The sequence below is a fragment of the Hippoglossus stenolepis genome, chromosome 19, assembly GCF_022539355.2.
Source record: "Hippoglossus stenolepis isolate QCI-W04-F060 chromosome 19, HSTE1.2, whole genome shotgun sequence".
Lineage (NCBI taxonomy): Eukaryota > Metazoa > Chordata > Actinopteri > Pleuronectiformes > Pleuronectidae > Hippoglossus > Hippoglossus stenolepis.
The window spans coordinates 9131777-9151092 of NC_061501.1; the positions used below are offsets into that span (position 1 = coordinate 9131777).

At 42.2% G+C, this 19316-nt stretch overlaps 1 protein-coding gene across 1 annotated transcript in view; it reads left to right on the forward strand.

The window, feature by feature from the left end:
• LOC118098865 (myosin-9) overlaps nt 1-19316 on the forward strand; it is a 93905-nt gene that overhangs the window by 54623 nt on the left and 19966 nt on the right. The window contains exons 8-18 of the mRNA XM_035143071.2: nt 834-1001; nt 1184-1267; nt 2056-2223; nt 4350-4580; nt 4734-4964; nt 6597-6698; nt 6977-7053; nt 7392-7536; nt 8891-9128; nt 15188-15272; nt 17746-17857. Coding sequence (XP_034998962.2) covers nt 834-1001; nt 1184-1267; nt 2056-2223; nt 4350-4580; nt 4734-4964; nt 6597-6698; nt 6977-7053; nt 7392-7536; nt 8891-9128; nt 15188-15272; nt 17746-17857 — 1641 coding nt within the window. The remainder of the gene's footprint in view (nt 1-833; nt 1002-1183; nt 1268-2055; nt 2224-4349; nt 4581-4733; nt 4965-6596; nt 6699-6976; nt 7054-7391; nt 7537-8890; nt 9129-15187; nt 15273-17745; nt 17858-19316) is intronic.

Here is a 19316-nt window from a genome sequence, read left to right on the forward strand (position 1 = left end):
AATGTTAATGTTATTGTTAAAGACAGTTATTCAGTCCCTTATCAATTAACTAGAAGGGTGCTCAGTAAAGTGCAAACCTCCCCCGAGGCCCAACAGTACCCTTATGACACCACCTTTAAATTCACTAGATCTGGATATTTTATTTGGATCTGCACCAAATTGCACCAGATTTTTTTCTTTAAGATCCATTAGGTATTCTCTGAAATCAAGGAATCAAGAAAAATGTCTCTGCAATGTGTAAAAAAAAAAAAAAATCCACCCCCTGATCCTAATCTGATCTAAACTTTAATGGGTTCTTCCTTGGGTCATCCCCCCCGTCCTGGAAACAAATAGAGTAGATTTATCTAATCCTGCTAACTGACAAATGATCAATCGCAGACGAAAACATAACCTCCTTGGCTGAGGTAAATATTATTGCTGGAATATTTATTTTATAGTTGATAAAAAATGAAGTTCAATATAAATATATTTTATTTAGTGTGTATAATATAAACAAATGTACATTAAATAATGTTAAGTGATTCCAGAATTAATGTTTTATTACTTACTTATTGGTTCTTTTGGTGTTATGTATAGCTATTTTAAAATTGTGTACATTTTTTATTATTTATTTTTTGTCCTTAATTATAAAAAAATATTGCAATTGTAATAAATTGGTAAATCCTGTATCTTTGGCTGTTTATTTATGTGGAATTACATTTGATTTCTACCCTCTTTATGCATGAGTAAATAGAATACGTTTGTCCTTCGTGAGGTTGACTTGATCAAAGCACTACAGGTGACATATAGATATATAAGTGTAGCACTGACCAAGTGGCTTGATTGTTTCCCAGTTACTCCACAGAGAGAAGGATTTGGAGAAGCTGTACCAGGAGAAGGATGAGCTGAGAGCCAAGATGGAGGAGCAGAGCAGAGAGTGTGTCCGCCTCAACCAGACCAAAGAGAGACTGGAGGCTGACTTGGCTCTGAGCCACGAGAAACTCCACGGCTCTCACCTGGAGGTCCATCTTTCTCCGTCTCCGTCTGCATGTGTTTGTGTGTCTGTTTGTGTGTAGGTCAGAGATATGCCCCCAAAGTCCTGTGTTCTTAACCAAGTCTTAAACTCAAGAAACATACTGGGCTTAAATGTCAACGTGCAATTTAGTGGGAGAAAAGTTTTAAAGTGTATTTTCTGTGTGTTTAGGTCCGAAGCAGGGATCAGTTAATTCTGCAGTTAAGAGATGAGATGAAGACGGCGGAACAAAAGTATCAAGCAACACAAGAGCAGGTGTTGTGGTTTGTTTGTGTCTGTAAAGTATTTAGATTTTTTAACTTTTCCTGTCCTCTCCCACTCGTTTCTGATTATGTGGTGTGTAATTTGAGTCTATGTTCAGGCGTTTGTGTTTGTATAAAAATTTTAAAGATTTTGCTGAACAAACAAAAGTGAAAGAAAGACCAAAACCACCTTTAATATGATCGATTTAATACCTTGTAGCTTTGTTGCGTGAGAAATAGGTTAAGGTTATCTGGAAGTTGTATTTTGGGTTTTTGTCTCAGGGCTTAAATTTCATTCTAGGTGCTACGACAAGGTTCATACACCTGTCTTACTATTTTCTTTTTCTTTTCCTTTTCATACGCTGAGGCTAGGCTGTGTGAGCGCCCTCGTGCCTTTTGTTTTTTTTGCCAACAATGCCCTGCTTTACACCCACAGAGTTGCACACATCCACTCGAGGGAACTGCCCAAACCAGCAACAGTCTTCCACTGTTGGCTACTGAGCAGCTCCATTAGAACAGTGGGAGGTGCAGCAGCTTGCTCAAAGGCTCCTCGAAAGTTCGAACTGAGGAAAAGGGGAATCGTTACTCATTCATGTCGGCTGTACCCACATTTTCCCACCTGGTCCTGAGACCAAACCGGGAAACTCTGACTCAAGCCTGATTTGCTCACTTTTAGGCTCCTGCCGCCCCCTCGCTGTCTTTTCTGTCTGTGTGCGCTTTGTGTGCCTACTTAAAGTTGTTCCATTTCCATCTTTTTTCAGTCTTCCTCTCTCGCTTTCTCTCTTTTTTTTTCTCGCTAAGGTGGCAGAACTGGAGTGTGAGCTGAAACACTTGAACCACAAAGTCAGAGGACACCAAGAGGAGGCCTGTCAGTTAAGCAGAAAGGTCAGAGATACAGAGCGCCACAAAGACCAGAAGGAGAAAGAACAACAGCGGCTGCACAATCAGATCCGTATTAGTCAGCAACAGGTAAGAAAGAATTAACCTCCTCTACTATTCACCTTTGCTCATCTCCACCTCCCCTACTGGTGAAATCTGTTGGCGCAATCTATAGATGAGTTGGACTCTGACCTGGAATCTGTGAAACAGGCTCACAAGGCCGATGCCGAACACTGGAGCCACGTGGAGCATCGCGGCTTCACAGCCTATTGGAGCAGAACAAATCTGAGCTCAGCCAAAATGCAGAGCGGGCTGAAGGATTGAGAGTCAGAGGTCACAGAGCTCAAGGACAGTTTTAGTCAGCAGCACACAGCTGCAGAGGAGGCGAGTCTTTTGTGCGTTCACTTGTCAATCTGTTGAGCCACAATCCAGCAGTAAAAAAAAAAAAAAAATCTACTGTTTTTAATCCAGTGAACAAGGGAGAAGAACCAGATGCACTTATTCATCGGAGTCCGAGTGATCACAGTCGTAAATCATATAGTCAGAGCTTTCTGCCAGGAACGACAAAGTGACCTATTTAGAACAGACAAGTATTATTTCCAGTCAATTTGCAGATATATCCTCATCTACATCATCTGGATTCCCAAACAAGACAAGATGGCCCCTTCATTTGTCAACCCCTCACATCCAATTGAACTTGATTATAAAAACAGAGAGGGAAACAAAGGCCGAGAGGTTCAAAAGGAAAAAAAATGAAGAGGAGATTGAAGTTATTATAAACTGAGTCTTGACTCGGGAATTCATGTGACAACAATGAATACTCGAATGACTGAATGGTTTGTCAGGCCATGAGGGTGAAAACAGTGTGTGTTCCATCATGTTTAATGAGGGCTGTTTGTTTCCCCAGAGCACAAACCCCCTGATTAAAAACCATGGTGTTTCCCACGATGCCTTGTTATGAGGCCTTTCATCCACCTACAGTAAGAAATGCCAAATTCAGCAGCAGGGGGTGGATACTGTACAACCAAAGGGAAATACAGAGAGGAGAAAGTAATATAAGCCAGACATGAACTCCGGATAATTTGGGGAAATTTGGGTTCGGACATTCTCCAGACTTTGCTTTTTACATATAGAAACTCAGTCCGTCAATCACGCGTTAGAAACATCCACAACACACCCACTCGCTCACAGTGAATCCTCGGGATAATCTTCTGCGGTTTTCTCACACTGGCTCACTCTGACATTATCCGGTGTTTTAAGCGTGCTGGCATGAGAAACTCCAGAAAGTCCTGACTCTGGGTAAATTCAGGAGAATATCTGTAATTCAGTGCAGGTCTGGAAGCTACGATTGAGTATTAAAGTAGCGCAAGTTGACACATGACACCTTACTTTATGTGCTTTGTGTGTTTCGTACTGACTCCTTGGGTAACCTTTGGGTGCCCCTACATCCTCTCGTCTTTCCTCCTCTCCTCCTCTCCTTTTTGCACGAGCAAGTTTTGTACTCAGTCACGCTCCCCTCTACCAAGCGTTAGTCCTCGATGGGCCCATTTAATCCCTGGTTAAACCAAGCCGCGGTGAACCACTGGAATCTAACTAGTTGGCTGTCATTAGCCGTAAACCCTCGTGTTCAGATCCAGATTACAGCGGGATTAACGTGGATGAACTCAAGATGAGTGTTGGAGTGGGTTTAACTTTCTCAACCTCTCCGCTAGAAAGGTGAGCTACGGTAGGATTCCTAGTGTAACACCGGGATTAAGCCTGGTTTCACTTCCTGGGTTCCCATTTCTTAATGACAGAGGTTACTGTAGAGCAGCACAGTGTAGTACACCATGTTAGACAAACTAGCTTACACGAGTTTGACTTTTTTCTCTCGCACATTTAGCCTTAATTACGGATCGGGTAAAGTATTTTCGTGGCATTATGATAATGTTGAGGAGGGTTGGTGCTGCAATAATTTCAGCCTTTCTTCCTTATCTGTGCATCCTACATCTTTAACATTTTCAGCATGTTCAATCGCTCCACACTTTCACATTTGGCAGCTGTTAACATTCTCAAAAGCATCTGTACATGAGGGAATTCAAATTGCTTCTTTCTTATAAAAACTATTAGTAATTTTGTCCCTCTGCCAAACCTTTAGGCTGCAGCTGTATAAATAAAGAGGAACGTTTCTTATTCCTCTCAACAAACGTAGTACATGTGATTATTTTTGCTTTCAGGTTGAAACGTCTGAAGGGAAGCTAAGGAAGCAGGAGGATGAGATGGGACTTCTTCATCAGCAGCTGAAAGGAGCCAAGGAGGAGCTCAACGGTGCCAGTTCACAAATCCAGGAGCAGAATGAAACAGTAGCGATTTTGAAACAAAAGTACGCTGCGGCAATAGAGAAGGTTCATAGGGTGCAGGGGCAGGTGGAACTTTTAGAAGAGGAACTACAGTATTCACAGCAACAGGTAGACACTGGTTCATTTCTATATTTGTGCACCGTAGTTTACAGTAGTATTTTAAAATTGTGTCCCTGCATGCTTCGTGCCATTAGCTCCAGGCTTATTCTCCACATTTTCTAAAATTCTGCCTTTCACTTCTTCACCATGCTTAATTGACAGCTAAGAGAGTCACAGTTAGAAACTCATTCTGTGAAGCGAGAGCAAGCCGAGCTGGAGCAGCGGTACCAGGAAAAGGTTAGCCAATGGGAGAGCTCGCAAGAGGCTCTTGACCAGCTGACAGATGAGCTCCAGGCCAATCAGACCCTGCTGAGGGAGAGCCAACAAAAAGGGGACCACTTCAGAAGCCTGATAGGATCCCTGCAGGAGCAAGGGGATAAACTCAAACAACAGGTCAGGACACACATTAGCATCCAGGTGTAGCTGAAAACGGCATTTTTTCATTGCCCAGGTTTATTCCGTGTAACATTTCCATGGCACGATTCATGAAGTTGTTTGGGAAATGATCATGTGAACATACGATGAGATGTGATCTGTCCAGTAGCCATCAGGGGCAGTCTTTCATTCCAATATACACACCTGTATTATTATCCCCGCCAAGGAGGATGTTTTTGTCTGTGTTTGTTAGTTAGCAGGATAACGCAAAAACTCCCTCGGAATTCTGTGTGTGTGTGTGGGGGGGGGGCATGACACGCTTTTGAAATAGAGTGTTTTGTAATTTTCAATAATAATAATTCAGGGATTTTAAAGAAAAAAAGTTGGACATGTTTGAGGGACAGATATTTATGAGTGTGTGCTATTTGGTGCAGATCCAAATAAAAATCCAGATCTAGTCAATTTGAATGTGTTTCCATATGGAGACTGTTTGGCCTTGGTGGAGGTACGCACTCTACGGAGTGTCATTCTGGTTTTAATACTTCAATTGGTTTTCACCAAGAAGATGTGTCTTCGTCTTTGTCTTGACTCACATGTGTGTCACTGTCGTCTTGCGCGAGCACCCAGGTGCTTGCCTGAGCTCTGTGAGTGCATGTGTGGGTTCTTTCCTTTGTGTGCATGTGCGTCATTGTTTTCGTGCATTTACGTGCATGCACAAGTGTGTGTTTGTGCACGTGTGCAGTGGCGTGTGTCACTTAATCTTTTCTCCCTCTTTCTCTCTGTTTTATATTTACTACGTCAAGCAACAAATGAATCATCTTTATTACGGAGAAATTTAATTTGGATGAACTTAACTGCTGCCACCAAGGTCAGACGGGCGGAATGTCATTTTAATCCAATCAACTTTAATCTGTTGGTTATAAAAGAGTTAGGCTGTTGAAGAATGGCTGTATCTCAGGCCCTTTATTACACTGGCTAATGACTTTGATTGTGACGCGCCTATCAAGAGGTTAGGAGCTCTTATGGAGCTTCACGTCCTGCTAATTCTCTACCTCATGCCAGCGTTGGACTCAGCTTACCTTAAAGTCACTAATGCCTTTGTTCCCTGTTTACAAGAAATTCTTGAATTGAATAAAAAAATGAAATGCTACTGCTGAAGTTGTATGCTCACATACTGAGCACAAATGGAAATACCTTATAGCTATCTCTATTGTAGACTGCTCGTGTTCTGACTCTGGAATATTTTGCTGTAATGAAAAGATTCTCTTCTTTCCTTATAATTTGCCTACACAAAGGACAGCAGCTAATAGGCTGTGATTGAGGGTAGTGATACATTAAGCAGTTTTTTCCACTTACCCTTGACTACATTCAGTAGTTAAGGTCGAGCCCCTCGTGTTTGGGTTTTGGGAACACGGGGGCCATGTGTCTCTGTGCTCTGCCATGCAACAAATCAATCCACAAAGGAGTGCAATGCATAATGATCTGTTTCCTTAATGGCATCATCAGTGTCATTTGTCAGTTATTAGCAAACCAAAATGCCTGCAATCTGTTGAGATGCCATTGGTTCCAGTCAGTGTGAGACGGACTAAAAACCGACAAGAATATTTAAATCTGCTTTTTTTGTTTTCACTTTCTCTCCTCCACTGATAGAAGCTGATGTTGGAATGTGACCTACGGCTTCATAAGACAAGTCATTCTCACTCTGATGAGGAGTATCTCGGCCTGCAAAGACGCAGCCAGCAGCTACAGAAGGTAAGGTCATAGATTGTAGGTCCCTCGCATTGAGATTGCACTTCACCAATTACACTTTGTGCATATTATTATCATCACACCAAACCAGGAGAATGTATTCACAAGAGCATATACAGCTTTATTCAAAGATAAGTGAGAGATCTTTGTTCACGTCGAAAAATGGATTGATTTATTTCTTAAAGTTTCTGATTTACATGAACAAATAAGGTATCACCATCCGTATTCTTCTGTATGCATATGTGTCTGTATCTGTGTGTGTTAACGCCTCTGTGTTCCAGCGCTGCACTGAGCAGGTTGAGCGCATTGCAGAGTGTGAAAAGGCTATCCTTCAGATGAAGTCGGAGCTGGAGAGACAGTAATAACAGAGTCTATAAAACTCTCATTCTCCTCTGCTGATCCCGGTTCCTGTCATTGTCTCTCCTGTCTTGCCCCCCCCCCCTCCCTACTGCCTCCACCGCCCTCTCTCTCTCTCTCTCTCTCATTCTCTTAACAGTCTGCTTACCAAATGACACACAGAAGCATAGAAGCATTGCATGGGGAAAATTTAATCTGTTAAAGTAATTTCTTTTAATTTGGCTAAATCTACTAATCTGATTTATTCTTTTTTTTTCCCCCTCTCATTTTGTTTATTGGTACGATGCATTCCACGGCAGCTCAGACGCACTAGCTAATTATTTGCTGTCCTCCCTGTAGAACCCAGGAAAAAGCGGATGTGACGCAAAATCTCGCGCTGTCCCACCGCACACACGTGAGCATTTGCAGCCGGCTGGAGCAGGAAGTGACATGCCTGAAAACCCAAGTCACACACTTGGAGCTTGAGCTGGCGGATACTCAAAAGGTATCAAAGTATCGCACCTCCGCTGACCTGTCCTCTGATTTAGGGAGAGCGTGTTATTTTGACCTTTTCTTTTTTTTTACTAAATGTTGGCACGGGCTACATGAGATCCCATTCAAGTTTTAAAGAGGAGTACTCAAGCCATCTCCGCTGGCACCACACACACCCATACACACACACACACACACACACACCACTCATGATTTTCCTGTGATTGCCTGGCAGAAACAAATTGCCTCACCATTAATTAAAGCACCAAACAGTGCCAAGGCTGGTGAAATTGACTCCAATTAAGAGCTCAATGGGACACTAAATATTCAAATTACTCAAAGTGGTGACTGTAGCCTGGCAGAGTGCCAACATCGCTGGCAGTCATAGACACATCATCCGTATGTGTGTGTGTGTGTGTGTGTGTGTGTGTGTGTGTGTGTGTGTGTGTGTGTGTGTGTGTGTGTGTGTGTGTGTGTGCGTGTGCGTGTCTGTGTGTGTGTGTCTGTGTGTGAAGCTGCAGGTGCGTAGGTGGAAGTGGGAACATTTGATTTTACATATTAATTTGTTGGTCCTCTGACACATACAAGTGATACACATGTTGCACTCACCACAATCATATGCACACACGCACACACACACTGTATTATATACACACTGTAGTAAAGTTCCCTCTTGCTGTCAGATCTTGACCATTCTATCTCCCCTACCTCCCTGTGGAATATCACATAATGAGTGTTTCATGCAAGGAGGACACATGTATCGATGGGTACATTTGTCCCATGCATTATGCATATACACATTCATCTTTATTGTGCAGATTTTCATAAGAATTCATACGTACTCAGGGCTGAATTCAGACCTACTGGCGGTGAACGATTTAAGAGGAAACTGGAAGAGAGAGTGTAAACAATATAACGTTTGTTTCATGTATGTTTTTCTGCATGTTTGTTTTTCCGTTTTTTTTTTTTTACGATGCATACACACAGACGTGGGCATTGTTCAGAATTAAAAGGGTTTTATGGTTAACCAGTCACATAGACTTCCCCAAGACACATTAAGGACACAATGTCCAATTGTTCCGGCCACGTTAACATCAGTGGTACGGGACACGTGTCCACATACAATACAGAATCTGATGTGTGAGCACAGACAAAGAGTCAAATTGTCACACGGACAAAAGCAGATGCAAGCGGGGCAGCGAGATCAAAAAATAAGTGGTCACTCCAAACATGTTTTGGGCTCTTTTTGATGTGCGAAGTGCTTTGTAGATACTTGTTCTAGCAGCGTATCAAATGCTACACATGCATGCACCTGAAAATACAGTCGATCATTCCATGTTCCTCTTTGGCCCTTTCTTGTTTTACAGGTGCACGCGGCGCTCCTCAGGCAGTCGGAGGAGGAGCTGGAGGAGGCCCGGCGGGAGGCTGCAGGAGGGAGCAGGGAGGTGGATGCACAGAGAGGAGAGGTGCAGAGGCTTCAGGAGGAGTTACGGAAACAGGAGGAGAAGATGAGAAGTGCCACCAGAGAGAAACAGAGTCTTAGTGCTTTCATCCGGCAGCTGAGCCAAGAGGTGGAGGAGTTACGCGGCAAACACCAAGCGACAGGTAGCAATCAGTCAACAAATCCATCACTTACTTGTTTTATCCCTCCAACTGCCCATTTATCCGTCAACAAATACCTTTTTCCGTCAACCACATATGCTGACAGTGTGTATACTGTAAATATACACGTTTGTAGTATACAGCGAAATCCTTTGTTTTTAAAGTAACCCACGTTTGATGAATCCCCTTCACAGTAAGTTAAAATAAGGGGTGTATAAGCATAGATATATTTTTTATTTTATGGGAAATTTGCTTTTATTGGTAGGACTGTGCAAGTATGGGGGAGAGTGGGGAAGACATGCAGGGCTGTGTCAGAACCAACCCAGGCAAGGCAAAAGCCTTTGTACATGGGGCACCCACTAGCTCACCTGGTGCATCAACATGAGCATTTTTAACATAAAGAGTTGACATTTTAATTCAGTTCACAGTTCATCTGTTAGTTGTCCTGATTTAAATGTGCACTGGGTTTACACATTTGACTCCCTTGGAACCTTTGGGCAACATTGTTGTTAAAGCCGGGGGTGGTAATCCTGAAAATGCTAGCAAAAGCAGCACTTTGAAAAAATACACCCGATAAATCCCACCTTCTCCCATCGGCCTTTGTTAAAACCCCCAAAACACATTGGTGTGCGCTGCCTGAAAACTGCTAGAAGCCGACTTTTCCGTCACTTTCTCGCTTCCTTCTAGCTATGTCTACCTCAGCCGTCCTAATGAAATGATTCATGTCACAGTCATTACAGTCCTGCGAGGGTGTTTTTTCTATTTTCCGATTATTTATTTATTGATTTGCTATTGGGAGTTGAAGAGGATTTCATCAGATAAGATAACAAGTTTTTCAGAAACAACTCACCAACCCTAAGACTCAGCTCGTGGGGGCAAATGGAGGCAACGTAAACCCAGATGTTTTGGGTTACATTTACTGTTTCGGCTGTTGGCTGTCCAACACAAAACTATGGAGCTGTACAGTGTGTCCTACCTTTTGTTGTAGGGCCAGCCACACTGCTGTTAGCTCAAATTAGCCAGTTGTGGTACAGCAATGTGGTGATTCGGTCTCTAGCTGTCTGCACACACACACACACACACACACACACACACACACACACACACACACACACACACACACACACACACACACACACACACACACACACACACACACACACACACAAACCAGATCATTACCATACAGCTAAACCAGAAGACCATTAAATCAAACTTGAATCTACAGTGTATGTGTGTGTCTGTGTGTGTGTGTGTGCACAGCCCCGGTGGTGGCCTTTGTAGTATAGTGTGTCAGTGCAGGAATGGTGATGGCTGGGTCTCTCTGGGCACAGAAATGTCTCATTAAGAATTAACGTACACATCTACGGTCACGCCAGGCAAACACCTCACATACACACGCACACAACCATTTCTACCCAACTCCCACTGCTTTAATTAGCACACACACACTCGCTCTCCGAGGTACACACACACACGCACAATCACCTATTGTCCGCAGAGAGATGAATCTGAGGTCTCTCTCTGTGGCAGACAGTGGCTGGCTTGCTCGGTGAATACTGCTCATTAACAAGATAGAGACAGAAGGACAACGCTGTGTAGCTTGGCCTTTGACTGTGATCAAAACGCATTCCCTCAACTCCGCGCTCGACACAAAACCACATATAATTCAGCTTTTACCTTCAGCAAATACAATCCAGCAATGTAGGGCCGATTGTAATGACTTAAGAAGAATAAGGATGCATTATTATAACAAAGGGGAGCATTGTTTACCTGGATACAGCAGTGGCCTGAATAGACTGGGTGAGGAGTCAGCTTGAGAAATTACTGTCATGAACAAAAGGCCTTTTTATTAACATGAAGCCCTTGTCAAGGCTCTTTCTGTATTTTGTAAACAGTGCCATGAGTGGTGTTGATTCTTTTTTGTTGCTTGTTAGCAGTGGATCGAGTCTAGGATGGAGCGAATTGTGAAATAAATGAACAGGTTAGAAAGCAGACTTTTTTTTTTACTGCACACAAAGAGTTGCAAAATGAAAGGGGGGAACATGTGGAGGAATAGATGCTCATCACCAGACAAGATTCATATTTAAGACATAATTTTATTTCATGTACTAACCCGTCATATTGTTTTATATATATAGTCAATATCTAGTTATTTGTCCATCTTAACTGTTTTGTAAATTATTCATCTGCTAACTAAAAGTGCACTGAGATATCAGCATGGTGGCATCTCTAAAAAGCAATACTTATACAAGTATCACACCATTTTTTTCACTGCTGATATGAATTTTTATGGAAGTGCCATTTTTTTGCCATCAAATCGTTTTATTTGTTTGATGCAGCTAACACGGCACCTGAATCCCACTGTTAACTCGGAATATACTTAGCCGTAGTTTTGGGATGTGACGGATAAGATGGAGGAAACGTCAAAAGGGGGGAAAGAAACAAGAGGATCGGAGGATGAGTTGGGAACCAGGGAAGTGTCACACGGATGAGATTGAAGTGTCTGAAGGCAGCTGGATTCAATCAAACCGTGTCAGGAGAGGATTCGCAGACGAGAGAGAAGGGGGTGATTAAAACGGAGAGAAAAAAGTGCTGAAACTTGGCGTATGACTGCCTGCGTCGCGATTTGTCACTCTCTGACAGCACGCATTTTCGGCACGACTCTCAGCGCAGTTGAGATCCTGTTTTTTTTTTTTTTTACAAAGTAGCGAGTCCATAGAGTAAATCACACAACACTTCACAAACTGCGTATGGTGCTATGATTATATCAGTGCACACGATACAGTACAATCAAGATGAGATTGCACTCACTTTATTTATAGGTAATTTAAAGTAAATCCAATGCTCGGTCTAACACACAAAAAAGAAAGGTGTAGATGAGTAAAGATTCTGTTACTAATCAGTTCAATAAATTGCATTTGGTTTAATCTAAATGTTGTTTATTGTTTATTGAAGAAACTTTTCATTCACAGCCACACCAAACTGCAAAAAGTCAAGCAAGAGCTAATGTTTAAAATATTCAAATATGACCGATAGTTTCATCTTACATGTTGAATAAGATGTGTTGTAAGGTTGGCCGTAATGTGAAATAAATGTGACAACAAATGAAATAACGGCATAAACAAAAACACAATATCCATATTTCCACACTCCCACTAAAACAGAAATGTGATATTACCACTCCTCTGTGCCGCTGATGTGCATCTGCCTAAAGATGATGAAATCATTATTGTGCGCATGAGTGTGCGTGAATGTGTGCGTGTGTGTGCGTGCCGCTATTCAATCTGGATCCCCGGACGCACACATGCACAGGCCTCTCTCCTCCAATTCACCTCTATTACTAGCTATAATCCCATTTCACACTCTATCGATCCCCAAAACTGTTGTTCACCGGAACCAGCAGCAAACACTGGCATTTCTCCCCATCATTTCACCACCATTGTTCTTTATTACACAAAGAAGCCCCCCCTTTTTTTTGTCTCAGAGCAAACTCAGCCCCACTGAAATATGAATTATAAATGTATGGCTAATAAAAGAGAGGGGGGGGCGGAGAGAGGGAGAGAAGGGGGAGAGAGCTGGAGATAGAGAGAAGTGGTTGGTAGAAACATCAGAGAAAATGACTCCTTTACAAGAGTCTATTGATCAGTTTCTATCAAAGGGGGATGTCAGACATGAGATTACCTGGCAGTTTGAGCATTAGGTGCCGTGTGTTATAGCCCCGGGCCCTTGTACCGCTGCCATAGGATTGTAAATAAAGCGAGGAGGAGAGAGAGCAAGAGGGGAGTGTGTTAGGGCGTATGTGTGAGTGAGTTTGAGTTTCTGTGTGCGTCTTTGTCTTTGTGAGTGTTCACTGTTGTGTGCATATGATTTTTTTTTTCTTCTTCTTTTTCCCCCTTCTTCTTCTTGTGGTGTATTTGTGTGCATGACGGTGTGTGCAGCTGTGTACCTGCACCTTTTGGCTTATACCCAAAAGCAGTGTTGCAAGCCCGTGAAACTTCATAAAGAGAGAGAAAGAGTCTTGAGAGGCTTCTGGGACGTCTCGCGGGAGCACCTTAGCCCGCTACGAATCCCGCAACAAAGCCAAAGGAAGCCCCTATGAAGCCTTATGAAGCTTTTATGAGGGCCAGGCAGGGCCCAGCCGAGCCCAGCCACTGATTCAGGGTTAGCTTGGTTTTCATCCTTCTCATGTTAAAGGTTAGCAGCGAGAGCAGGGTAATCTGACCGCAGATCTGTGATTATATGGCTGATGCTGTATGATGGGCTTTGAAGCTCGCATGAAGGCGCTGAGAGGGAGAGACCAAGCGAGAGTTAGATTACGGACTAACGTCGCACCTTAAGTTGTGTAAGAAGGTCAAGAAAGTGAGACAGGGAGGGACCCAGGATCTTAAATCGTTGACTAATAACTTAACTCGCGGAGCCACTGAAAACAGGTTGTCAAAGACCCCGAACATCATAATATAGGCTTCTCTTCTTCTTCAAGTAGCAAGAAATCTAGAATCCTTTGTGGATCGTTTTAGTTTGTGTTTAATGTGGAAACTTTTCTATTGTATTTGGTCATTTTTATATTTGTGTGTGTGTTCCTCTGCCCATGTGTGTTTGTCTGCTAACAGCAGAGATTCTGTAAATGGTCATTCTACGCAGCTGCTGTCTCTCCTGGTTGGAAGTGTCACTGAGGTCACATCGGATACTAATGCCCTGAATGAGAATTTGAACCCCACCTCATGTTTTCGCAAATCTCTGCTTTATTGATTATTTAGAATCATAGCAAACTTTCACCTTGAGCTTTGTGTGAAAAAAATAAAATAAGGGCACAAACATGCTCATACACACTCGAATAAAAGTGTTTGTGCATCGTTGAATATTTGGGAATTCTAGTTAACGCTTCACTTTTCTCAAGAGTTCAGTTTAAACAGTTTGGATGCTGCAAAAACCATGAATTAATCATGGTTTTACTAAATGTAGATTTGACGTATTTCCTCCTCTCTGGTGTTGGTTTTGGCCTCTTCCGATTCAGTCTGTCCCACCACTACCACGGTGCGTGGCTCTTAAAGCATTACACCAATATACTAAACATTTCTCAATTTCTCTTTCGCACACTCAAATAACACATGCGCACCCACAAAGTCAAGGTCCATCCTTGAGATATTCAACACACACGCGCACACACACACACTCCTCTACATATTCAGTGCACACACCTTCTCAATATTCACTAGCCTTGGCCACCGATGGCTGACAGTTTATGTTATATTCAATGAATACTGAATTTAGTGAAAAGGTTTTAAGAGCTGTGAAGAAACATTGACTCACAAAACAGCATGCAGAACAAAAAAGGGGAGAGGGAAGGAAATCCCAAATTTTAAATTCAAAGTAAAAAGGGGGCCTGCAAAAGCAAACCTAACCAAGGAACCTGACTAGTGGTTTATTATTCATCCGTTGGATGTGCTAAACTACTAAGTGTAGGACAATGGGGTTTTATTGCATGTGGACGGAAGAGACAGCTGAAAAGTGAATGTGATTGAAGAGCCACAGAGTATGAGCTTAAGTGGCCTGCTCAAGGTAAAGAGTGCCATCTATTGACAAGGTCGGGAAGCACTCCTTTTGCGCCTCGACAAAAGGGCTGCTGCCACATCCTAGTGTAATCAGTGAAATACGTCCACTCCTTTCCCTTCTCCGGTTTTTGCCTTTGAAGGTGACTCGCAGTTCATATTTTCCCTTTTTCTCACGCTGAATCAATAATCACCTCAGCGTATACATGTTTTGTAAATCACTCCATTAACCTTGGTCTGCTGGATGATGTGAAACACGGTGGAAATCTCTACTCATCTTGCATATTTATTATTTCTCTCAAATACAATGAAAACGAAAACCAACCGGGCCTGGGAAAAAAAATATATATATACGGGACAATTTTTATTTATATCGCAAATTGGAAAAATGTAATTTCTTTCTGTGGTTTGAATTAGGTCTCCCCTCTAATGAATCCTAACCACGAGTGTCTGAAGTGAACTGTTGCTCTGTATCTCACACTTTCCTTTTTCTCTGTGTCTCCTGCTCAGTGGAGGATTTGGCAGCCCGCGCAGAGGAAGTGAGGCGGATGGAAGGGTGTCTGAGAGAGGGAAAGCTAGCAGAGGAGAAAATAAGGTAAGAAGGGAGAGAGGGAGAGAAGCTTCCTCTCTTATCCCTTTTCCCATCGTCCCCACTGTGAGCCCAGTAATCAAAAACATTTAGCTATTTTATGTGCGGCAGGACGGTAGGCTGTTGAACTCAACATGTGCTGAACACATCACAACCTAAACTCAAAAGTGTCTCACTTATCCGGACTTAAATTATCATTTCTAAGGATTTTAATACCCAGACACGTCAAATGCAAATGACTGACGATTTCTGTTTGGTAGAAATATCAAAATTGCGCATTGATGGGACACGGTAGGTAAGCAGATGTTAGGTCACGGAGTTCAGAATTCAAAGGTGGGACCCCTGGGTGACCCCTGTGTGTCACCAGCGCTGCGGCGATGACATCAGCGCGCATGTATCACCCAGTAGAGAGTGTGTTTGTGTGTTCCTGTTTGTGCGCACATAGCTGCGGTTGCGGCTTTGGCTTCAACATGACCTCACTGCAACGGTCTCCGTCTCGGGGAGTTTCTTTTGGTTAAGTCGAGCCATGGAACATTTTCTCCGTCAACCGGCAATTTAAAACTCGGCATGGAGACTTTATAGGTTACACTCTGAATTATTGCATTTTATTGCATTTGAACCAATTTTAGGCACTGGATGGTAAAACAATCGCTGTGTCTGCATATTATAGCCATTTGCAGAATCAAGCTGTTTACTGTTAGCCCAGTATTATCTAATAACTGCAAAGACATGAAAGGTTTTTAAGCAACAACACCATGCTAATGGCTTCCATCTGTGCTGTGGGAAATCCCCTCCTTTTCTCCACAGGACGCCTCCTCTCTTTTTCTTCCCTTTCTTTCTCCCGCTCTGTTCATCCTATCGTGTTCTCTCCGTGGACCAATCTATCAGGCATTGTCTTTTCTTTTTTTGTGTTTCGACTGCTCGGATTCTGCTTCAGCTTTTCACCAATCACGAGTCCCTCTTTTAGTTTCAGTTTTAACCTCACTGCTCAATCAATGTGTGTGTGTTGAGAAGCAGTGTCAACTTTAATTTCTTTTGATTTTATATTTTTTAGAACGTTTTACAGATTTTGTATCAATCTTTTATTAATCATTAGAAAATTCAAATTGCCGAGCTATTGCCGGGATTATCATTGTGTGATGGATGCTGTATGTTGACTTTCTTTATTAAAACAAAAAAGAGGCAGAGGAATCCAGCTGGGATCTGTGTTGCATCTCAGCATCCATCTCTCACACTGCTCATTCTCTGTCATCTTCGACCGCACGTTGTCGAATAAAGATATAAAGATAACAGATGATACCTGACCTGTGCTGAAATGATTCGTCAATTAGTCAAACATTTATTGAATATTTTATAGCAACAGGTTAATCATTTGTCATGTTTTTAAAGTGAAACACAGAAAACTCTCAGCAGATCCTATAATAAATAGCTGCAACTTTTAAGAAAACAGGATCGTACTGTAACTTTACATAGGGCATGGTGTTTGACATTGATAAGACAAAATGAGCTGTAAGAATAAAAAAAAAATCATGGATGGATGAGAGGAATACATGTTGAACTTTGCATTATTTTATTTTTGTATTTTTGGAGGTGTCAGTTTAGGTGCAAATTAAAAAAATCTATATTTTTCAAATCCCAAATCAGTCTTTCTCTCTTTCTTTCTTTTTTTTTTTTTACTGTAAAATCTATAATGGACTCACTTCTCATCACTGTCCCAAAACTTTTGCCTGTAAAAGGCCTGACACGTTTTTTTTTTACTCTTTATTCTATTCCTGTAAATTTTCCATTTTCACGTTTTGCTTTTGGAGGTGTGTGTCGAGAGTGACGCGGGTTTGTGTTTGTGTGGACGGGGCTGTTATGGGGTGTCGAGGCTCAGTGAGCGGCCGGAGCGCGGCTGCGGAGGGAGGTTTGTGGAAATGGTAATCATTTGTCGTATTGATCCTGCTGTAGCCAGGGCAGCTGGCACACACAAACCGGCTCGCACGCGTGTACACAGACAGTAACTGACTCGCACACATGCAGGCGCACAGTTGCGTGGCAGGAATAGACCCTTTCATATTGATCCCCTTCACATTCCCTTAGCTCGACTGCCATACACACTCACACACATAAATACACACACACACACACACACACACACACATACTCACATTCTCGCACATACTCTGCATTAAACTCCTACAACTCTGAATTTTTAAGAAAGTTTATCTCGGAATAAAATAAATGTATTATGTGTGTGTTTGGTTTTAGGAACATTTATGGTAATAATGATCATTATTAAATGTTATATTAAGAATTACAATTATGTTAATGGTAAATAAAATGATTGAAAGATTGAAATTTCTTTTTAAAAATGTATCTAAAATGTTGGAATGTGTGATGACGATTAAGTAAAAATAAAAAGATAGATTTTTATTACATTCTAACCTTTTTAGTTCTGTAAGACTACATGTTAGAGTGTTTTTGTTTGTGCATGCAGGTCAATGGCCGTGACGCTGGAGACGGAGGTGGCAGAGCTCAGGACGAACCTTCAACAGGCCGTCAGTCATAAACTCGAGGCAGACAGCGGGAGACAAGATGCACAGGGGCAGGTAAATAGATACACACCAGACCTGAGTGACACAGCCTCGACAAATCATCTGCAGGGTTTGTTTTAAGTGGCACATGGTGTTGGACACGTGAGGTGTTTGTCATTTGAACTATTATACTCTTTGTAAACCAATTTTACAGCTTCATATCATTTAAATATAATTTTGTACTTATTCTGCCTGTCAACATATTAAAATTATATTACTGACCCGACCCATTTTTTATGGGCCCCTCCTCTCCTCTCCTCTCCTCCTCTCCTCGCCCTCCAAAGTCTTCCTCTGCCCTCCTTCCTTCCCTCTCTCCCTCCTGCACAGCCCCTACCTTTCTGATGATTAGTGGCATATATCCGGTGCTACAGCCTGGATTATCTTGTCCAAGAGAGGGAGGGGTGTGTGTGCGGGACCTAAACCTGGCAAGGTGATTTGGAGCGTTAATTCCTGGGAGTAATATTCCCTGATATTCCCTAATGTTCTGGCTGGGAGCGTCGGGGGGAATCTCAGGGGAGAGCGGTTGTCAGAGCTGAGCTGCTGCTGTACAAAGGCAGAATGGATAATTAAGGGTAGAGCCAGGACGGGGAGCTGATGTTCATTTAGATTCGACAAACTTTGAATTCACTCTAAAGCTTCCATCTACTTTGGCACTCCCAGGGATCTTGATGTTACATTTTGTTCAGACTCTTCTTAAAGTTTCCCCCTTTCTCTTTCTTCCTGCCTTTGTTTCTTTCTTTATCTCTCTCTCTCTCTAATCTCCTGCTCTCTTTTTGCCCTTCCCTCTTGAAAACTTGTTTCCTTGTCTTCTTCTCTCTGAGTTTCTTTCTCTTTTTAGTCACTTTCCCTCACTTTGCCCCTTTAGCTGAATGTTGCGTCTTTATTCCACCTCACTGTTCGGAATAAAACCTACAAACATGGAAAGGGTGTGAGGTGCAGTGTTGTTCCACCTGTTTTGGTCAGCGGAAACAGGCAAAAGCAGCATTAATAGAGGTCTTTTAAATGGCAATATAGCAGAGACGCTTCTTTTTTTTTTTTCATTCTGCCCTCGTGAATAATGAAGCCCGCAAAGTGCAGCTCTTCTTGTTTCTTCTAACATTAGTGCACCGTGTTTGCCCAGGGCCGGTATGACTCTGATTTAAGCCAATTGATTGGTCAGTCAAGCAAGTCCCAGCGAAGAGTTCTTCATCTACTTCTAAACTTGGTATGTCAGAGTCTTGCGTGAAGTAAACACGACAATGTCTATAAATTACCAAGCATAAAGTAAAAGTCTGTTTCTTTTCTGCTCAAAGCAACAGTTTCTTTCAGTTGAAATAGGCTTTTTAAATTGTTGATACGGTTCCTATGAATAAGCTTATTTTGTATTCTGATGTAAAGGCTGGCTATACATCAGAATATGATTAAAATTACACAATTTTCTATAATATAATTAGCTTGAATCTAATTTAATGAATTGTTTTCCACTGTTATTCAT